This window comes from Lissotriton helveticus, chromosome 7 (assembly GCF_964261635.1).
Source record: "Lissotriton helveticus chromosome 7, aLisHel1.1, whole genome shotgun sequence".
Classification (NCBI taxonomy): Eukaryota; Metazoa; Chordata; class Amphibia; order Caudata; family Salamandridae; genus Lissotriton; species Lissotriton helveticus.
In genome coordinates, this window is record NC_136068.1 from 1,926,259,143 (window position 1) to 1,926,280,721 (window position 21,579).

At 40.8% G+C, this 21,579-nt stretch overlaps 1 protein-coding gene across 1 annotated transcript in view; it reads left to right on the plus strand.

Annotated features, from left to right (window-relative positions):
• LOC144769986 (DBH-like monooxygenase protein 2) overlaps window positions 1-21,579 on the plus strand; it is a 119,512-nt gene that overhangs the window by 51,849 nt on the left and 46,084 nt on the right. Inside the window, exons 6-8 of the mRNA XM_078654182.1 lie at window positions 4,052-4,154; window positions 10,736-10,902; window positions 13,525-13,616. Coding sequence (XP_078510308.1) covers window positions 4,052-4,154; window positions 10,736-10,902; window positions 13,525-13,616 — 362 coding nt within the window. The remainder of the gene's footprint in view (window positions 1-4,051; window positions 4,155-10,735; window positions 10,903-13,524; window positions 13,617-21,579) is intronic.

A 21,579-nucleotide genomic window follows, 5' to 3' on the forward strand; every position in this document is an offset into this window, starting at 1 on the left:
AATTCAGGCAATAAAAAGGCCCCGTGGTTCAATGATGACCTTAAAAAATCCAAGAAGCTATGCCGCACCCTAGAGAAAACATGGAGAAAAAACCCAACGACCGACATCATGGCCACCCTCAAGACGGCCACCCGCAAACATCACCAACTGATTCGATCCACCAAGAAATCTGCTTTCAAGGATCGTCTCGACAACAACGCCCACAACAGCAAGGAACTTTTCAACATTGTCAAAGAATTCACCAACCCCGCCGCTGCATCTAACGACATCACTCCCTCCCAAGACCTCTGCGATGCGCTATCCTCCTCCTTCTACAACAAAATTGCCGACATCCACAACAGCTTCGAGAACACTCCCGGCGAACTAACCTCCCCACCCTCCTCAGATCCCACACCGCCAACTAACAACCTCAGCGCCTGGAACCCAATCACCACCAAAGACACCATCCGCCTAATGAACTCAATCCACTCTGGCTCGCCAACCGACCCCTGCCCCCACCACATCTTCAACAAAGCTGACTCCATCATCGCACCCCATCTCCGTGATGTCATCAACTGCTCGTTCAACTCTGCCACCTTCCCAGAAAGCTGGAAACACGCCGAACTCAGCGCCCTCCTGAAAAACCCCACAGCAGACCCAGCTGAACTAAAAAACTACCGACCCATATCCCTCCTCCCCTTCCCCGCCAAAGTTATTGAGAAAGCCGTCAACAGCCAACTCGCCGCCTTCCTTGAATCCAACAACTCACTCGACCCCTCACAGTCCGGATTCCGAGCAAAACACAGCACCGAAACCTCCCTCATCGCAGCCACAGACGACATCCGAACACTACTGGACAACGGAGAAACAGTGGCCCTCATCCTCCTCGACCTCTCCGCCGCATTCGAAACAGTCTGCCACAACACCCTTATACAACGCCTCAGCAACATCGGCATACAAGGAAAAGCCTTGAATTGGATCATCTCATTCCTCGCCGGGAGAACTCAAAGAGTCCGACTTCCCCCATTCAACTCTGATGCCACTGAAGTCATCTGTGGAGTACCACAAGGATCATCACTCAGTCCCACCCTCTTCAACGTCTACATGAGTCCACTCGCCTCCATTGCGCGTCAACACAACCTCAACATCATCTCCTACGCCGACGACACCCAGTTAATTCTTTCCCTCACCAAAGACCCTAACACCGCCAAAACCAATCTTCACGAAGGCATGAAAGAAGTAGCCGAATGGATGAAACATAGCCGCCTAAAACTCAACCCAGACAAAACGGAGGTGCTCATCCTAGGACCATCCTCCTCTGCCTGGGACGACTCATGGTGGCCTTCCGCTCTGGGCACAGCACCCACACCCACTGACCACGCACGCAATCTGGGCTTCATCCTTGACTCCTCTCTCTCGATGTCCAGACAAGTCAACGCAGTCTCATCCTCCTGCTTCAACGTACTTCGCATTCTCAAAAAGATCTTCCGATGGATCCCCCTCGAAACAAGAAAGACTGTCACCCATGCCCTGGTCACGAGCCGATTGGATTATGGTAACACACTCTACGCCGGAATCACAGCAAAACTACAGAAGAAACTCCAACGCATCCAAAACGCATCAGCAAGACTCATACTAGACATCCCTCGCCAAGATCACATCACCGGACACCTAAAAGACCTCCACTGGCTTCCCGTCAACAAGAGGATTACATTCCGTCTTCTCACCCACGCACACAAAGCCCTCTACAAACTAGGACCCGAATTCCTCAACACTCGACTGTCCTTCTACACACCCACCCGCCAACTTAGATCGTCCAATCAAGCCCTCGCCGTAGTCCCGCGCATCCGAAAATCCACCATGGGTGGCAGGTCCTTCTCCTTCCTTGCAGCCAAGACCTGGAACTCACTCCCTACACACCTCCGCCTTACACAAAACCACATCTCCTTCAGAAAAGAACTCAAAACCTGGCTATTCGACAAAAACTGACCCCCCCCCCCCTTCCCCAAGCGCCTTGAGACCCTCTGGATGAGTAGTGCGCTATACAAATCTTTGAACTTGAACTTGAACTACTTGGTATCCTGCTGAAGGTGGGCCAAGCTGCAGCATACTGACTGCACACTGAGCCATGTCGTCCTCCAGTCAGGAGATTGGGTTGGGGCTAGTCCATATCCCTATGCTTAGTTCCAGTGCATCCCCATTAGAAGTCAGCAGGACCCAGATGTTTTGTTTTTGCAGCCATGTCGAATACCGGCTGTGGACATTATAGTTGAGCTGCTACCAGCTGGAAGTATGAGCGAGCGGCATCTGTCGGATACTGTACAGTAACACTCTTGGCTGTCTTACACTGTCATTGACAGTCACCTATAACAAGCATTAGTTTACTTTCACTGAAGAATAAGATGTTAAAGCGTTCTTGGATGCTGCTTGAAACTGCAATTGTTTGACATTTGGAATACCTGTTTTGTTTAGATGTTTATCAATTATTTCGATTTCTCATTGATCAGTGCTACTTTGGGATATTAATTTGGAATTCCTTTGGCTCACCCAGGGAGTTATGGCTTAAGAACTCTTAGCTGCCTTTTGAATTTCCTATTGGTCCTTGGAGCTGCATTTGATCTTCTGTATTTGATTTCTGAAACTTAATTGAGCACATTGAATGCTCCGGCTTTTCCCACTTGGCCCCTTCTGTCACCATAGCTCTGCCATTTGTGTCTCTTTCTAACACTTTTTTCCCGATTACGATATCAGGTGGACCTGAGTCCATCTGACATCGTTTGGGAACTGGGACCGAACAACCTCCTGTCTTTGGTCCCAACCCACCCATTAAGTTGCATTTCTATTCTTCAAAATGGGAGCATGAATTCTGGCCAGAATGCAAGCTCTCGTTATAAACCGCTGAGGTTCAGTTCATCCCCGCACCCCAGGGTAGGCTCCTCAAGGTGCCTGCCTCTGGGTGCAGGGATCAACAGGGGGACACCATAGGTGCCCACTAGGCTGCTATCCAGTGGCCTTGCACGCAAGGGGGCCCTGCTGGTGGCCCCCAAAGTCAGATTCCTACAGCCTTTCTGTGTCAGAAAGGCCAGCACAGAAAGGCTGTTGAAATCTGCCATTGTAATCCTTCGGGCGGTAAGAGCCGCCCAAGGGACTACTGGAAGCTTACCGAATGGTTTGGTCGGAAAGGAATCCGAACAGCTGATTACCATGCTGTATGAATGGCTCCAACAGAGGGTCGGAGCCATTTCCTCCGGCATCGTAATCAAGCCCTAAATGGTATATGAGATTCAACACAGCCGCTGTTAATACTACATATAGGTACTAACCAGGTACAAAAGAGAAGGGCCTGTCATCCAATAAGTATCAATGCTCTTTTTCATGGACTAGAATATCTCATTGAGTGTACCATGAAAATATGTATTCACTTTGAAAAGTAATTAAATCATTGAAACTAATAATTGATTGTTGGTTTAAATATTCTTACAACTTCTTGCTACACTTCAATCATTTTCAGTAAACGCACCAGCAATGTATTTTTCTTTGTAATGTCAGAAGCGAAATAACTTCACTTTGGAAAGAGAATACATCTAAACAATGAAGACAGATTTAAAAACATATTTGGATGTTTGTTTATGGTTGAATGTAGCACTGCATGTTTTCTACAAGTTGTTGTATTCTGAGTGTTTAACTGCGCAGTTTACAGAAAAAGGTGATTCTGATTTGCCAGAATAAAACCTTTTCTACAGTGTATGTCCGATATGTCTGACAATGGTTATGTATCAATGTACGTGTTAAAATGTCATAATAGCGAGATAATGATTCACAGAATGTGCCACATAACTCTGCATAACATAGTCTACCCACTCCCCTCCATTGCTGCATAAATCCAGTGGCCAAGGAGAAAAGACACATATCTACACACACATATCAATGGTATATTTTTTCAATCCTAAGTGCATTGTAGGTTGCATTTTCTGTGATCCCCATGGTACAAAGGGGGTGACGCTGAACAAAGCTCGCAAATATCATTGCTCCTAATCCTTTTGTCAAAATTTATCTTTTTTCCCCTTTCCAGTCGTTCACATTGCCAACCAATGCTGGAATGTCATTGGGCACAAATCTCGATCCGCAGTTCATCAGACTAGAAAACCACTACAATAACCAGGAGCTGAAAAGTGGTAGGTGTTTGGCTGTGGAACCCATTCCTTCCTTCTAAACTTATCTTTGGATGATTTGCTGTTTCAGAGACAATTCTTTCTATCGGCTTGGGACCAACACTAAAGTCTACTGCTCTGTTTTCTATTCATTGTTGTGTCTGATCTATGACTAGTGTTCTACATACATCTGCTTCACCTCAGTGCAGTAGTCCACCCACCTATACAGTGTGTGTTGTATGGTCATAAATGTAAATTCTGTGTGAGTTCTATTTACCACAAGGAAGGGCTTCCACTACCTATAATAACATAGGTGCATTTCATGTGCATCTTATTTGGTCGCACAACAAAATATCGTAGGCAAAATGCAAAAACACATGCAAAACACTATGGTGGACAAACATATTAAGTCTTCATTCTTGCAATATTGAATTAAAAATATTGTCTACATAACATACAAAAGACCAAAATATTGTTACAAACCAAATGAAAAATTGTTGGACTTTGGAGAGGTCAGATTTACTATTCCCACTCCAGTATAAACAGCAGCTTACATTTGCAAGGTTCATATGTACTATTCTCACTCCAAAGTAAGCAACAATAAGGAAACTGGTGGATATTGCAGGGCACTATTCCCACTCCAACCTGAGCAAAAATGTTAGATTTGATATTCTCACTTCAACTTGAGCAACCGTAAGGAAAGTGTGATCTTTAGAATGGATAGATTTACTATTCTCACTCCAACATGAGCAACAGTAGGGAAAGGGTGGTATTTGGAAGAGTTAGATTTACTATTCTCACTCTGACATAATCAACAATTTGGGCAGCTTTGGACTTTGTCGGCATTGACTGTATTATCCCCACTAGAACCTGAAAAAGATCAGAGAAAGTGTTGGTCTTTGGAGGGGTCACATTTGCTATTCTCATTCCAACACTAACAACAGTAAGGAAAGTGTTGGACTTAGGAGAGGTCAGATTTTCTAAATGCTCTACTATATTTTCTATTTCTACTCCATCCCAAGCAACGGTAGGCAAAATGTTGTACTAAGGAGGCATCGGATAAACTATTTACTCCCAAGCATAATAAAAAATAGGGACAAGGGTAAGTTTTTCTATTCAGGGAAGCGCTCTGGCTTTGGAGGGGTCAGATCTGCTATTCACACTCGAAAATAAGCAACATTCATAATTAAAAGTATTAACATAGAATATGTTTTAACAAATGTACATAATTATGTATTTTGTACATTAAAATTGAATACAAATGATTACAACCTATAATTGATACATTTGCAATAAAAAATAATTACCAATTAAAAATTGCAATGCACTTTCAACTTAGCACTCCAAACAACTCCCACAAAATACATTAAAATAATACTTGAAAATAATTAACAGTACACTTTAACTTAACAAATAATACTACAAATATTTAACATACAAATTATTGCAACACATTAATATACACAATATTATAACCAATAATATAGTCAACGGCGTTACCTTCAGACCAAGTGGCTTATTACGAGTTTGGCGGTCCTCCTATGGTGCTGCCACCATGCTGTCTGCAGGAGGACCGCCAAAGACGTGTTGAGCCTACCTGCGGGATTACGATTGTAATACATGGCGGACAGGCGGTGCTGCATTGGTCTCATGGCAGTCAGATTTTAGGCTCATAGGAGGGCCTGACATACAGCCCGCAATCATGACATCACCTGCGGCAAGTTCCAGGCTTGGTGTATCTACCTTATGGTGCATCGCGGTCAAACAAAAATTGTATATAGGTTGTGGTCAACTAAGAACAGTTAGTACTGATTGTCACTTTGCATTTTCTTGGGGCTTTGTGCCCTAATTCTTTACTGGGTTGTTGTTGTTACAATCAATACTTTAATTATCCAAGTAACAATTTAAAATATTAATCTGCATTTAAACTGATCTATTAAATAATTTACAATTAACTTGAAGTAGTACATCATTAATCAATAAATACATTCATTAAAAATAAAACAAAACGCTGGATAACAATTAAATATAGAGAGATACTAAAGCTTCCTACCACATTTCCCTACCAAATTAACAACCTGCCTCTCTCTCTCTATATATATATATATATGTATACAGATACATTGTATCCCAAAGTACTCATTCGAGCGAGAGCGGACTCCCACGCAGATGAAACCATTTGGATTTTACTCTTTGGAAACCAGCATTGGAGAGCCAGGTAAACTTCCAGCCAGACGTGTTTTGAGGTAACATCCTCTTATTCATAGGCACATGAAGTTCATAGATAGTTCCATTTATCCAGATACATCTATAGATATATATTTATATCCATATATATGAGTTCCAAATACATCAAACAAACTATACTGAAAGAATTACAGATGCTTAACATTAAAACAATAATAACTTGCAAAATAAACACTAATGAAACAAAAATAAAAAAAGAACAATTTCATATACAACTGTATTCAAAACTAAAACAACCTCTCTATTGTGTCCTGCACTATTTTTGACATACAAATATTTATTAACTAATTATGTTGTATTGAGCACTCCGAAACTCCGGTGCTTGCACTGTGTGGTATCCTGGATAGCAATTAATTTATATTGTATATGTATCTTATTCACCTTTGTACAATGCCCTGAGGCTGCTGAATTAATAAGTCATATATGTCTATTCTGTAAGCGTCCTATTCTCTCCAATACAGTGACCACACTCTGAGGCTGCCTCACACTACTGCCAACTCAACAAATAATTCAATAATAATTCAATAAAATGAAAAGAATGTCATACGGAGTCTAGCAGCAGAGATTAAAAGCTGTTTTAAATGAACTTTGTTTAAATCTTAATATCATTATTCCTTTTTTTCAAAATCTAACGCCTGCTACCTACAGAGGCTGCTCTATGGATATGGTGATGTGAAATACTTTCTTTTTAATTTTAATGTTTGCTTTTAATTAGAGTATAACATGTATTACAAAATGCACAATTGTTGTAGATCGATACACTTTATCTATTCACTCATTCAGAAATTTTACAAAGTGAAAACACATCTGTACAAAGGAAGAGATGTTTCACCTCAAGTTCCTGGAAAGGTGCCAAACTGCTGGAAAGCCTTTAGGCCCAGCAGCTTTAATATTTTGGAGCCCTACGGTTGCCACTGAAGGTTGGATCCATAAAATGTGACGACCAGTTCTTGATCAAGAAGGATCAGTATCAGTATAAAGAACTAGAAGTTACTGGATTGAATTCACTGGTCATGAGTGCTCTCCTGAAATTGCCAGGAATGAGCTTCACATAAGCCAGTCGCATCTGCAGCCTTCGCCATTAAGGCTACACTTTTCTTCTGTAAAGTGGCTAGAGGAGGGCTTAAAAGGAAGAGTTTTTTGCAGACCAAAACATTTTCTTATGTGAACATCTCATATGTGCCCTTTTGATTTTAACCATATTGGTAGATTTGTTTGTTTGATTGCTCAATCTTCTAAAACAGGTTTGTCCAAAATATGGTCAGAGGGCTAAAATGTGCCACTTTTAATTGTTTTATTAGGCCCACAGGAGTAGCTGTGCTTCCCATTACAGCATGTTAGCTCTGCGAGGAAATATCTCTCTGAGCGCAGCACTGGAGGAGTGAAGATCACATAACACCAGGGTACTAATGACCATTCAGTAAAGGTTGGGAGCTGGCCAGCTAACCAGAACCTTCACTGGATATATTTAACTTACGAGCGTCAAAGGGCATACTGTTCTACCAACTTGTAACTTCCATCCACTGTGCAATGGGTCTTAAGAGTATAGCGGGTAAGGATGGGGCAGGTGCCTTGAAAGTTTGCTTAATTAAATTGAACACAGTCAGGAGATACTGCTTTACCTCTCTGCCTATAAATCTACTCATTGACATGTCGCAGCAACTAGAATACTGACCAAGATGACTGCAGGTCACTCCCCAGAAGTTAAAAAGATAATATTTGGCTGGTGAGTACTCTGCTTCAGCCAAATGCACGACAATCATCATCAGACGGATTAAAGTGGCAATCTAGTCACTTCTTTCAAAATTGCAGATCTGCTGTGTGGAAAATAGATAACTTCACCACCCTCAATTAGTTATAAGAAGATGGGCATGTGATAAAAAGTAGCAAGTTAAAAACATTCCAAATTCAAACAAAATGCATACAAGATCTCAAAGTTGGTCAAATGATCGACCATGATGCACGCTTCTTGGATTCTCTGTGAACTACTTTGTAGTGTGGCTTAACTTAGGGGCAAAAAGTAGAGTAGGTATGCCACCTCTTAAATAGTAATAAAGTGAAACAACAACCCAAGAAAATGTATAAATTCTATTAAAAAATTATTTGACACCAGATTGACAAAAATCCTGTTTGCGCACTCGTATAAGGGTTGCATCAAGGATACATTGAACTGTAGGATTTCCAATCAGCTGCAGGTCTGTGATACGGGGTCCAGAGTTTGGGATGCATCATGGAGTGCCGGTTCTTATGAGGTCTCGATCAGTGATGCAAGGTCCTGTGTGCGGGTTGCATTGCTCAGTGCTGCAAGGAGATTCATCGTGCTGCTTTGGTTCTTGCTGAAGAACATAGCTGGGCTGGCTGAGCACCTTTAGCCCCACTTCCAAGAGTCCAGGAGTGGAGGGGCATCACTTGTGAGGTTAGGACCCAGAGCAGGCACAGTCCCGGGTGCAGAGTTCAAGACAGATGGAACATTTTCTGTCCCTGAGGCTCTGATCAGGAGGTCCACATACTAGTCCTTTGAATCACTCTGGGTTCAAGGTACCGGTCCAGTTCTTGTCCCTCAGGCAATAGGGCTGCAGAGTAGCAGGGCAGCAGAGTAGCAGGGCAGCAATGTAGCAGTTCTTCTTGCAGCAGAAGGGCAGAGCAGTCCATGTTCGGAGACTTCCACACCCCCAGAAGTGACCTGAAAAGTGGGTCTAAGGGTCCCTTTTTCAACCTGGTGCTTCTTTGTAGGGGGAAAATCTTCTGGAGACTCCCCCCACAAAAGTGTTTAAACTTTCCTGCCTTCCTGCTTTGACCCCAGACTGGTTACAGGCACAACAGTCTGAGTGAAGTTCTTTGTGTGTGACCAGGGCCCAACTTATTGATGGGTAAGTGGGGCTGGTCACATCTCTGCCCCCCATCATGCCTGTGACGGCCCATCCACGCATTCCTAATCCCTCTATTGTGTGGCTGTTCAGAAGGAATACATAAAGACGAACTGCCAACTACACCTGGTCATGTGACACAGGAAGAGGCTTCAGGCAAATGTTTAGGGCAAGAAAATGCCAACTTTCAAAAAGTTACATTTTTAGCATTAAAGAGGGTTGTTAAATTGCAATTACAATCCCTCAGACACCAAACATGACTTTTCTACCTGTTCCCAATCAAAAGTTATAACGTTGCTGTGTACACGGACATCTACTTTGGTTCTCCTTTTGGAAAATAAAAAAACTGACTTAATTCAAAAGTTATGACTTATTAAATGTAATGAGGTAAGCTAGTGTTACCCACTACGCAAAACGTAAAAGTACATGTCTAACTTTTTAAACACATTACATGTTGCCTTATGAGTTGTTTATGGCCCGCCCTACCTTAGGGTGCAACTGTATCTGTTAAAAGGAAAGGCTTGGTTCTATATTCAGTTTAATTTGCCAGGTCAAAATGGCAGTTTACAACTCCACACACAAGCTGCAATGGTAGGACTGAACCATGGCTAGTTAAGTGGGTGCCACCTTAAATGCAGCAGGTACACTAGAAGCAATTAATGTACTGGCACTGGGCATATGGTATACAACTTTACTAGGGACATATAAGTAAATTAAGTATGCCAATCAGGTGTAAGCCAATTTTACCATGTTGTAGGGAGTAAGCACAAGCACTTTAGCCAGGGTTAACAGTGGAGAAATGCACAGAGTTCTAAGAGCCAATGAAAATTGGTTATAGAAACAGCAGTGAGAAGGCAACATGTTTGGGGATGATCCTGAAGAGAGGGCCAAATCCAGCACTTGGCCACTTAGAGCATTATATAGAATATACAATATATTAATGGGAGGAACACTTGCAAATTATCCTTCGACTAGAAATCACTTTGGATTTCATTACTAATATTTGATTTCACTGAAACAGGTATGGGATTGCTTGAGTTCCCATCTTGAGAGCAGTCATCCCGTAGTTCCAGTTGGAATGTCACCACAAGTGATTGCCATTGGATGGAAAATTGGGAACCATTCCTCCCTACACCTGTGAGTGCTTGATCAAGAAGCCAAAGGGGTGTATTTAACCCATCTCAAAATCACTAATTTGAGAAACCTCATAACAGAGAGTTAGAAAAAAAGTAAATCCAATGTTTTAGAGTATCTTTAAAACCAGCTTTGGGACAAATAATTGTAACTTGGACAGTTGTTGTTTAAGACAAAGGAGTGTAGCTAGAAAATCAGCTACACAAAAGAAGGCTAAAGATATATATGCAACCTTTCCCCAAGCTGTTTTAAATGAACACATTGGTGACACATTGTACCGGTCAGAACTTAGACGGATATGTCTCACGTGTTCAAAGTATTGCAGTTAGGAAGTGTTGTTTATCTCTTTTCTTCTAGGTCAGAAAGACAACTCTGGTATTCTCATTCACTACACCACAGAGTTGAGGCAACTTGATGCAGGAGTTCTGACGATAGGGATCTTTGTAGAAAAACTTGCCTTTATCCCTCCAAAGGCAGCTGCATTCAAACAAACTTCAGTCTGCAAAACTGATAAGTTCAATGAGGTGAATAGATTGAACAGCTAGATTCATTTACAAGTATGCTGTTTATCTTTGGCAACGCAGGTGAAAGTGAAATTACTGTGGGCCAGATTGATCCACTGCATTGTGTAGTGCATAGGTTAGCATTGAATTAGTAATACATAAATAATGCAAAATTTAGATCACAAACATATGACCAGAGACTTCTGCCTCTGCCTTTCGTATCTTTTCTGTTCTTTGCACAAAGTTTGAATACTACTATATAGTAAGTGTGGGAGGTACCAAGGACAGTACAGGGAGAATAGAACATATTTGTGGCTAAAAGGGCGGAGTTTGGGGAAATATAGAGAGGGGCCTGACACATTCCCAGATATATAAGAAATGCTCCTTTGCATCATTGTACGTGCAGTCCAAAGTGTGCGCTCCTCTCAGTATTGACTGTAGTGTTACACCAAACTTTGGTGTCACACTACAGCTAACACTGAGGGGAGAGTCAATTGTGGACTGCATTTACCATGATACAAAGGAGCAAACTTTTCTGGGATGTGATGTAGTGTCTGGCCACACCATTATCCCTTCCCATACTGATTTTCATGATTTCCTCTACAATTTTTCTCACATTCCTAAAGTTCCTTTTAGTAAAAATTGCATTCCGGCTCATTGATTACACTTCATTCGGCTCGAGCCAAGGATTCCAACCAGAGCTGGAAAATATGGCTTGAGCCAGAGATTCCGGCCTAACTGTGGATGTAAATATATGACTTGTAAATTACCTCTCGGAATACCAAAAGTCATAACATTAAACTTTAGTCTCAGATTGCCTTTGTGTCTCTTGACATTTCATTACAAACTAAAACACACCTTTTCAGGCTCTTTCTACCATCATTCTCTCTTCCTTATTGCTAGGGAAGGTTATGAGGTTTGCCATAGATAGTCACAGGCATCTTTGTTGGAAGCTAATGTTATAAATGTTCTATGTTTTGAAATATTTTCAAGTAAGCTGCCTTGCTGCATTGGCAGTGAGAAGCAGCAAAGCAAGGATTCATAATTACAAATCATACCATTATTACCGTAACCTATGTGGTGAATATTTGCGCATCTCGCCCGTCTACTTTATGATTGGATGATCAGTCAACATAATGCAAGACAACTACAGCATGTACAACTCATAAGCTTTAAACTTAGGTAGGTCAATCTTAACATATTGTATGGAATGCAGCTATACGATTAAAACCTACTTATAAGGGTGTGATCAGCCACTCAATGTCCTCATTCTGAGTCAAATGCCAAGCTGCACCTGAGGGTCTCCAATGAGGGAGCAGTGCGATTGTCTTTTTTGGTGCCCTCCCATGACCTCCTCCTCCAGCAAAAGTGCCCCTCATCTTTCTACAGCCCCACTCACATACATTTCATTTGTTTTAAAATGGTAGTAAAGGCTGGTTTTACTAATCCACTAAGCTATCCACATAAACTACAGATTCGTTCTTTGCAGCAGGCATATTACGCCTCTGTGCTTTTTTATGTTGAGTCAAAACTGCCACTAGACAAAACTCTGATCTCTTTTTGTAGCAGGAACATTAATCCCATGAGTTCTCTTGATTCTTGACTTTTTTATCGTTGCCTGAAATCTAAATGCACACGGAACTCGGTAGCAGGTGCTTTAAAATTGAAAGTTATTGCTAAACACAGTGTTCTCCCCTGAGATCAGTGCCGCTCACCCTGCCATTGCCCAGGTTGGCCACAATGGTGGCACCACCCTAAAGCTGCCTCTCGGTATAGTCATCAGCAGTATGGGTTTAGAACAACTGGAATGTGCAATATCTTGAGAGCAATGTGTTCCCCAACACACACACAATCCTGAATCACCCCCACTTAACTCAGTATGTACCCTGCTTTGGAATGCAGGTGAATACTGGGGCATGAACCATCTGCTGCTCATTTTTCATCATTTTATACGTTTTTTATGGCAATATTTCCCAACTCAGTGGAACTCATTTTATTAACCTCAAAAGAATACAAGGGTTTAGACAGCTCCATAGGCATAAACAAGCAAGACTTTTAGGACACAAAAACATCTTTGCAAAAAGCAAACTAATATCAGATCAACTTTAGCTACTACATCACACTAATAGATATCTGAATTGTACTACTTTTATTGACTTTAGATATCTGTAATGTTGAATGTCTCTGTCCGGATTCAAATTAGGCATTTCTGCTTCACACTCTCTCTGTCTCATGATAATTAGCACATCACAAACTCACAACGCTGCTAATGATTTTTATATAAATATAAAACATTGTATACCATTGTTTCATCAAAGTCAATTGTTGTTAAAACAAACAAAGTTTAAATATCAATTGGCTAGCTTCTTACACTCTTTATCGGGTACTACCTGATTTACCACTTTTCTTGATCATGTAAATTCTACAGAAATTTGGCTTCTGAAAAATATTTTTTAAAACGATTAAAACAGAAAATGTATAGCTTTTATAGCTCGCCATTCAGAATTAGCCCACCAGCCCCTTTTCTAATTAATGTATTGTTGTAGTGTAGTTAATGTCCTTCTGATGAGCTCTGATGGTGGCGGGCTGTTGCTTTTTCTATTTTGCAAAATGACTAAATGTATGTTTTACATCTTCTGGTAGGTGGTCGGTGAGCCAATTCCAGACATGCAGGTGGTTGCTTTAATTCTCCATACTCACTTGACTGGAACAGGTGTACAAGTCGTTCAGTACAGGTAGGTTGTTTCTAAGCAATGTTTTGATGACAGTGCCAAGGGACATTGGAGCTCAGGTTAGCCGTATGCGAAGCATCAGCAAGGCAGGTTGCATGGTGTCCGTGTCTGGCTGGATCACTAAACACTCCAGTAATTATGTTCAACCATCCTTGGACACTGTGGGTAGAGTTACGAGTTGAAAAGGCTGATTTGCCACTTCGTTAACGTTTAGAAAACCAGCGATCAAACATATCTTTTTTCCTTGAGATGTTTTGGTCTTTCATCAGACTGTCGTTTGAGTCAAAAACAGTACTTGAGATCTAGGGGTAAATTTATCATGGTGTTGCGATGCCCTTGTGCCACACAAGGGTGATGCAAAACATAAGTTCCGCCTTCCTGCACAAAAACAATCTTCCCCCCAACACAGCCACCTTTGCCTCCATTGATGCAAGACAGCAGGTAGTGCCCCAGCACAAGTAAAGGACAGGGGTGCATAATATCATGCTCATACAGCACATTCCTGCCCTCTCACACGGCACACTGTGTCAAGGTGTCTTGCTGCCCGACATAATGATAAATATGTCCCCTAGAGTCGCTCGTCAGGTTCTACTATAGATGCAGCTGTTTGCTTCACTTTGGGTCACCAAAGAAGTGAATGTGGTGAAATGCTCCCAAGGTCTGTCATATTGCTATTAACCCCTTGCATGCTGGTGACGAACCCCAGCCGTCACGCTCCGCGGTGCTCGTGTGCGGATGACGGCTGGGGTTCGTCACGGCCCCGCCCTGTTTGTTTGTTTACCGCACAGCGGCGGAAACGGGCCAGCATCGAAGGGGTTAATGATGGGGATGTATGTGTGAACACCTTTTGGTCTCTCTGGGTTTGCCGATGCATCATCCCTCTTCATGCTCTGGCATAGATGTTACCACAATGACACAAGGGAGTCCAGCATTCTCCCCACAGTGTGGTTTACTGACCTGAATGTATTTTTAATTTACACAGGCCATTGGTAACACTGTGACTCCTTAGTAGGTTTATAATCCCATTTTCATGTTTACAAGTGCATTCAGAAGATCTGTTACAATACTTGAAACTATGGGGCCGATTATGATGGCGGACGGACCTGAGTCCGTCCGCCACCATAGAGTAGGGGGGAACGTCCGCATGGGCAGCGGCGTTCCCCCCGTGAAGATTAGGATGTGACCGCCAGGGTGGCGGTCACATCCTCTATCCTTAACATTGCGGCGGGTGCAGCTTCAAGCTGCACCCGCCGCAATGTTAAAAAAGCATACTTTGCATTTGTATGCAGAAAGCGGCAGGCACCGCGCGGTGCCTGCCGATCTCTGCATACAAATGCAGGCGGGTACCATAGGTACCCCCCATGTGCACCCCCCAACCCCCCTTCACCTAGGGGGCCCGCAACGGGCCCCCGCAGTGAAGTACCACATGCTTTTCCACGGCGGAAAATCCGCCGCGGAAAAGCATTTTTTCAGGCATTTCCTAATATGGTGGACGGTGTCTGAGAGACACCGCCACCATATTAGAGCTTTTCTGCCGCGGTTGTAAGCCAACCGCGGCGGAACAGCTGCGGACTGAAACCAGGACCCACCAGCCATCCTAATGTGGCGGTGGGTCTCTGGTGGGTCCGCTGCGGTTTTTCCGCATCCTCTGGGCCAGCGGTGGCTTCCGCCGGCCCGGAGGATGCGGAAAAACCGCAATCCTAATAGGCCCCTATGTGTCTCCACTTTACCTACAAAGATCACTTTGAAGATAGGATAATCTGTTCTTGTTCACCTCTTTTGCAGTTACCCACAGAAAACTGATCAATCAAAATTCTCATTTTGTATACTTGCAGTTCTTGAGTGTGATGGCGGCCAGCCTGCTTGAGGGAGTGATGTGGCCATATTATCGGGAGCATTTATTTACTATATATGAGACATGATGGACATTTCCAGAATTGCAGCTTTCCTTAACACTTTAGCTGCTAGGCCTTTTCCCATCCCCTGTGCTAAGCCTTTTTTTTTGCTATTTGAGGCAGTTCACGCTTAGGCCCCTGTAACTATTTGACATCATAAGGTATTCACGGCAAATTTGCGTCCCTATCTACCAACATCATGGGGATTCTCAAAGTACTCAGGGTCTGTGGGTTCCCCTAGGGGGGACCCAGAAATTAGCCTAATACAGCTAAATGTTTGCTTTTTTGAGGAAAAATGGGAAACATTGCTGCAAATGAAAGCGTCTGTTTTTCCTCTGCTAAAGGTATCAACGAAGGATTTGTGGGGCTGAAATCACCATGTTCCCAGCTTTCAGGGACTGACAGACTTTTGTCAGAAAACCAACATTTTTTACACAGTTTTGGCATTTTACTGGGACATTGCCTATTTTTGCTATTTTGTGTGCTTTCAACCTTCTTCCAGTTAATGGTAGAAATGGGCATGAAAGCAAAAATGGATCCTGAAAATCTATACAGTTGAATATAGGAAAAACCGAACATGAGTTAAAAAAGACAGCAATTTGTGCCAACGTTTTCACCTGTAACAACTTCTAATTATGACAGTTGTTTAAAAACAATGTACTGTTACATTTTGTGGACCCCTCTGGTTGTGGGAATATATAGGACTTGTAGATTCACCATGAACCTGACGAACCCAGAGCCAATAACTGAGCAGCCTCTTTCAATTTCTTTTTATTATGTACCGGGTATATAGCAATTAATTTGGGAAAATATATACAGTGAAAAATCGGGATGAAAGACACCTATGTATTTTCGAAACTGGAACAAAATATAGAGTTTAGAAACAGTAGCTATTTGCATATTTCAGAAATTGTAAGTACCCATACTAGCATGAGAATTGTAGGACATTTTTTAAAGTGACTTCTTTTTTACACATTGTCTTTAATTTGGAAGGCAGAAATGCGTCAAAAGTCAATAGGTATTAACAGTTGCTCTACAATTCTGTGTTACCCTAAGTCTCCCGATAAAAATGGTACCTCACTTGTGTGGGTAGGTCTAGTGCCCACGACAGGAAGCGGCCCAAAATACAACGTGGACACACTTCATTTTCACTGTGAAAACGGACTCTTTTTTTTGCGAAGTGCCTAGCTGTAGATTTTGATCCCTAGTTCTGCCGGCACATAAGAAAACCTAGCAAACCTATATATTCTTGAAAACTAGACACCTAGGGGAATCCAGTATGGGGCGACTTGACTGGCTTTCACCAGGTTCTGTTACCCAGAATCCCTTACAAACCTCCAACTTTGCAAAAAAAACACATTTTCCTCACATTTCTGTGGTGGAAAGTTCTGGAATCTGTGTGGATACACAAAATCCCCCCCCCATTCTCAGTGTCTTCTGAGAAAAATGGTATCTCACTTGTGTGGGTATGTCTTGTGTGTGACAGGAAATGACCCAAAACTTGGACACTCCACATTTTCACAGTGAAAAATGACCCTTTTTTTGCAAAGTGCCTAGCTGTGGATTCTGACTCGTAGCTCTGCCGGCACCTAAGGAAACCTAGCACATCTAAACATTTTTAGAAACTAGACACCCTGGGGTGTCCAGAGAGGTATTGCTTGTGTGGGTCCCCTAATGTTTTCCTACCCAGAATCCCCAGCAAACCTCAAATTTAGATGAAAAAATCACTTTTTTCTCAAATTTCTGTGTGTTAAAGTTCTGGAATCTGCATGGATCCACAAATGTTCTAGCACCCAGCATTCCCCCAGGTCTCCAGATAAAAATGGTACCTCACTCGCATGGTTGGGTCAAGTACTTGCGACAGGCAAGAGCCCAAACATAGTAAACAGAGTTAACAAAGCATTCAAAACAACGCATGGCGTAGCAACACGGTCGTTACAACGACCACGTTGTTAGTTCACATACCGTTACAACGCAAGTCGGAACAATGACTTGCGTTGTAAGGGCCAGAAGTTGTTGGATTTAAAATCCAACACCTTCCCTACTGTCAGCACAGACTGGATTTGGAATAGTAAATTATACTATTCCAACATCCAACGCTCCTTACAACGCAAGTCGTTGTTCCGACTTGCGATATAACGGTATGCGAACTAACAACGCGGTTGTTGTAACAGCCAATATGTAACACCATGCGTTGTAAACGCATGCAAAATAAGGTGGCATATTCTTCACAAAACAACCTGGTTTTGCAAGGGGGTCAACCTGGATTTATTTCCCCGGGCTTGGCGGCCATCTTGGGAAACCTACCAAACCCACACCTTTCTGAAAACTAGACACCCAGGGGAGTCCAGAGAGGTATAGCTTGTATGGGTCCCCCAACGTTTTCCTACCCAGAATCCCAGCAAACCACAAATTTAGCTGAAAACATAATTGTTATCACAAATTTGTGTGGGAAAGTTCTGGAATGTGCGTGGATCCACAAATGTCCTACAACCCAGCGTGCCCGCAGGGCTCCCAGGTTGCTAACGACTTATGCCATCTTGGATCATCAAATTCTGTCTTTGCTGTAATAATGGCCAGTGCATCTTAGTCTGAGACTTTAATGAACAACCTCAAACTTCTGGATAGGGAGGCATATTTCAATTTAGATCAGCCCAAAGTGGAGCACAAATATCCATAGGTAACTTCGTACAGAATAGTAATGGGTCCACAGTCTATGATGCTAGAAGTTTTAAAGTAACTTCACAACCCTGTTCTTTGAGGGCATCCTTCACTCCAATGGCCCATTAGCACAGGGTATTTGAGCACATCAGTGCTCCCAACAAACAAAAGACTAGCAGATTTGCCTAAACAAAAGTTACATTTGGGGTAGCTAGTCACTAATAAATAATATAAATTCTAGAACACATACCAGGCTAAAGAAGGGACTGATCATTAATCAAAAATGGCCTAATGCACTATTTACAGCAAATGTGAAATCATACATAAGTCACTTATGGTCCGCCAATAAGTGGGTGATCAGTTCACTGGGTGCACAGACATAATATCGACTCCAAAATATCGTATGGACAGAATATCGAGTTTTAAATATCGTTTGGAGAAAATATCGACTAGACAGAATATCGACAGCCAAAATATCGTTTTTAAGGTAAGTGAAGTAATATCGACTGTAAATAATATAGACAGTGAAAATATCCAAGTATATAATCTAGATAGTAAAAAATATAGTTTTTTAAATAATATTTAATTATTTATAGTGTGTTTATGTTATAATATGTGTGAAAAGTGTCAATTTATTTTATTATTTTTTTTAATTAATTATTTTTTTAATTATTGTGTAATTTAATTCTGTAGCGGGTTGTGGGTTTATAGGGGAATAGGGTGGGAAGTAATTTAATTATAATTAATTAAATATGTAAATTTATTAATTGGTAGTAATAATTAATTAATTGGTAATTAAATAATATATGTTAATTATTTAAAATTTAATTGGTAATTAATTTTATTTAATTGATTAATTGCTAATTATGTCAATTAAAATAATTTATTTTCTCTAGCGGGTTGTGGGTTTATAGGGGAATAGGGTGGGAAGTAATTTAATTATAATTAATTAAATATGTAAATTTATTAATTGGTAGTAATAATTAATTAATTGGTAATTAAATAATATATGTTAATTATTTAAAATTTAATTGGTAATTAATTTTATTTAATTGATTAATTGCTAATTATGTCAATTAAAATAATGTATTTTCTCTAGCGGGTTGTGGGTTTATAGGGGAATAGGGTGGGAAGTAATTTAATTATAATTAATTAAATATGTTAATTTAATAATTGGTAGTAATATTTAATTAATTGTTAATTAAAAAATGTTTGTTAATTAATTAAAATGTAATTGGTAATTAATTTTATTTAATTGATTAATTGCTAATTATGTTAAATGAAAGGGGTATTTTTAGGGTTCAGGGTCAGTTTTTAGTTTTTGGGTAAAGGGGTATTTTTAGGGTTCAGGGTCAGTTTTCAGTTTTTGGGTAAAGGGGTATTTTTAGGGTTCAGGGTCAGTTTTTAGTTTTTGGGTAAAGGGGTATTTTTAGGGTTCAGGGTCAGTTTTCAGTTTTTGGGTAAAGGGGTATTTTTAGGGTTCAGGGTCAGTTTTCAGTTTTTGGGTAAAGGGGTATTTTTGGGGTTCAGGGTCAGTTTTCAGTTTTTGGGTAAAGGGGTATTTTTAGGGTTCAGGGTCAGTTTTCAGTTTTTGGGTAAAGGGGTATTTTTAGGGTTCAGGGTCAGTTTTCAGTTTTTGGGTAAAGGGGTATTTTTAGGGTTCAGGGTCAGTTTTCAGTTTTTGGGTAAAGGGTTATTTTTAGGGTTCAGGGTCAGTTTTTAGTTTTTGGGTAAAGGGGTATTTTTAGGGTTCAGGGTCAGTTTTGGGTTTTTGGGGTACATATACAATATTGCCTATTATTTAATTAAATGTTGTTACTATATATATATGTTTTAAGAAATATGATTAAAAATATATATATTTTTTTACTTTCATTAAATATTTAATTATTAAAAGTTATTTTAAGTATTGTTAATTATATTTTAGTAATTAATTTTTTATATTAATGTAATTAAACATTGTTTTTAGTAAAGTCGATATTTTTTACAACGATATTTTTGTAAACGATATTTTGTAGTCGATATTTTTGTACTTACCTGTTTGTACATACAAACTCGATATTTTTGTAGTAGATATTTTCACCTCGATATTTTGGGTACTCGATATTGTGGTAGTCGATATTCTTTCAGTGATCCCAGTTCACTGATAGTGTTGTGGCAACAAAAGATGCCCACAAGAGTACTTGCCTACTGATTTGTGCCCGTCATTTCTTGTGGACTATGTGGATTAATCAATTTTAGGATCCAACCCTGCACTAAGATTTTGCCTAAAATAATCAGCAGGTTTTGAAACAAAATTAAACGTTGCCCCTGGAAGGATTATAAATTGAAGCAACGGTGAAGAATGTAGGGAATTATCAGGGCCAACTTCCTTTCCTCACCCAATTTTGAGACAGATCTATAAATAATTAAGAAGCAGTGTGATTACAAATTAGTAGATATATAGTTAGAGTGGTCTCGTTAGCAAGCTGAAAAGAGTGTGAGTGGTTGTGTGCTACTAATTACACCAAGAAAAGTCCTGATAAAAAACTTTAAGGACTATCAACTAAATTTACTCCAGAGGGGCCTCCGGACAGGTACACTTACTACATCCTTCCTAGATGTAAAATTCGCATACCTCCTAGAACCAAGCATCGACAATATACATCCCCTCCTAGCCAAAAACTGTACATGCAGTGTAGGCATCGAGTACTCCCCTTACATGCTGTCACCCATAAGTGGGGGGGGGGTAGCCAGACGAAAGCTTGCCAATCTTGCAATAACTGTACAGAGACTTACTTGCATGTGTTGTTTTTCTGCCCTACCTACAAGGCAATAAGGGCTCATTGGCTAAGACGGCTTTGCAGGAATCTTGGAACCTCACACTGCCTACAGGCCTATAGAATTCTGAAATATGACACTGGCATGCCAAACGTTTACTCTGTCTCCCGTTATCTTTTTTCAATGTGGTGTGCTCGGCGTGCAGTTCTAAAGAAAGTACAAGCTTACATTGCCCATTCCCCGTACTTTCCAAAGACCCCGGACACCTCATTTTGTTTACTTCCTCCTCTTAATTCATTTGACTTTGTTTTTTATGATAAGATACTTATTGCCTAGCAAACATTTTATTCTGTTATCTTTTTAACTTTTTTTCAACTGTTTTTATATTCAAGTGTATACAAACATTTCTATATTGATCAATTGCAATGAATTTGAAAATGATTTATATGTGCTTTTATGGTCTTTTGAAGCCGAAATAAGGTATCTTTTGACTGACTGACTGAATTGATCATTTGAAATGTGGTGAATAAGCTGCAAATGAAAGTTATAACTACAATTTTAGAATTTCGAACGTTTGTGCAGTTTAAATTTGGGTGGTATAGTAAACATTTTTTTCTTAACAATAAATAAGCGTTAACCTTTAGTTTTGT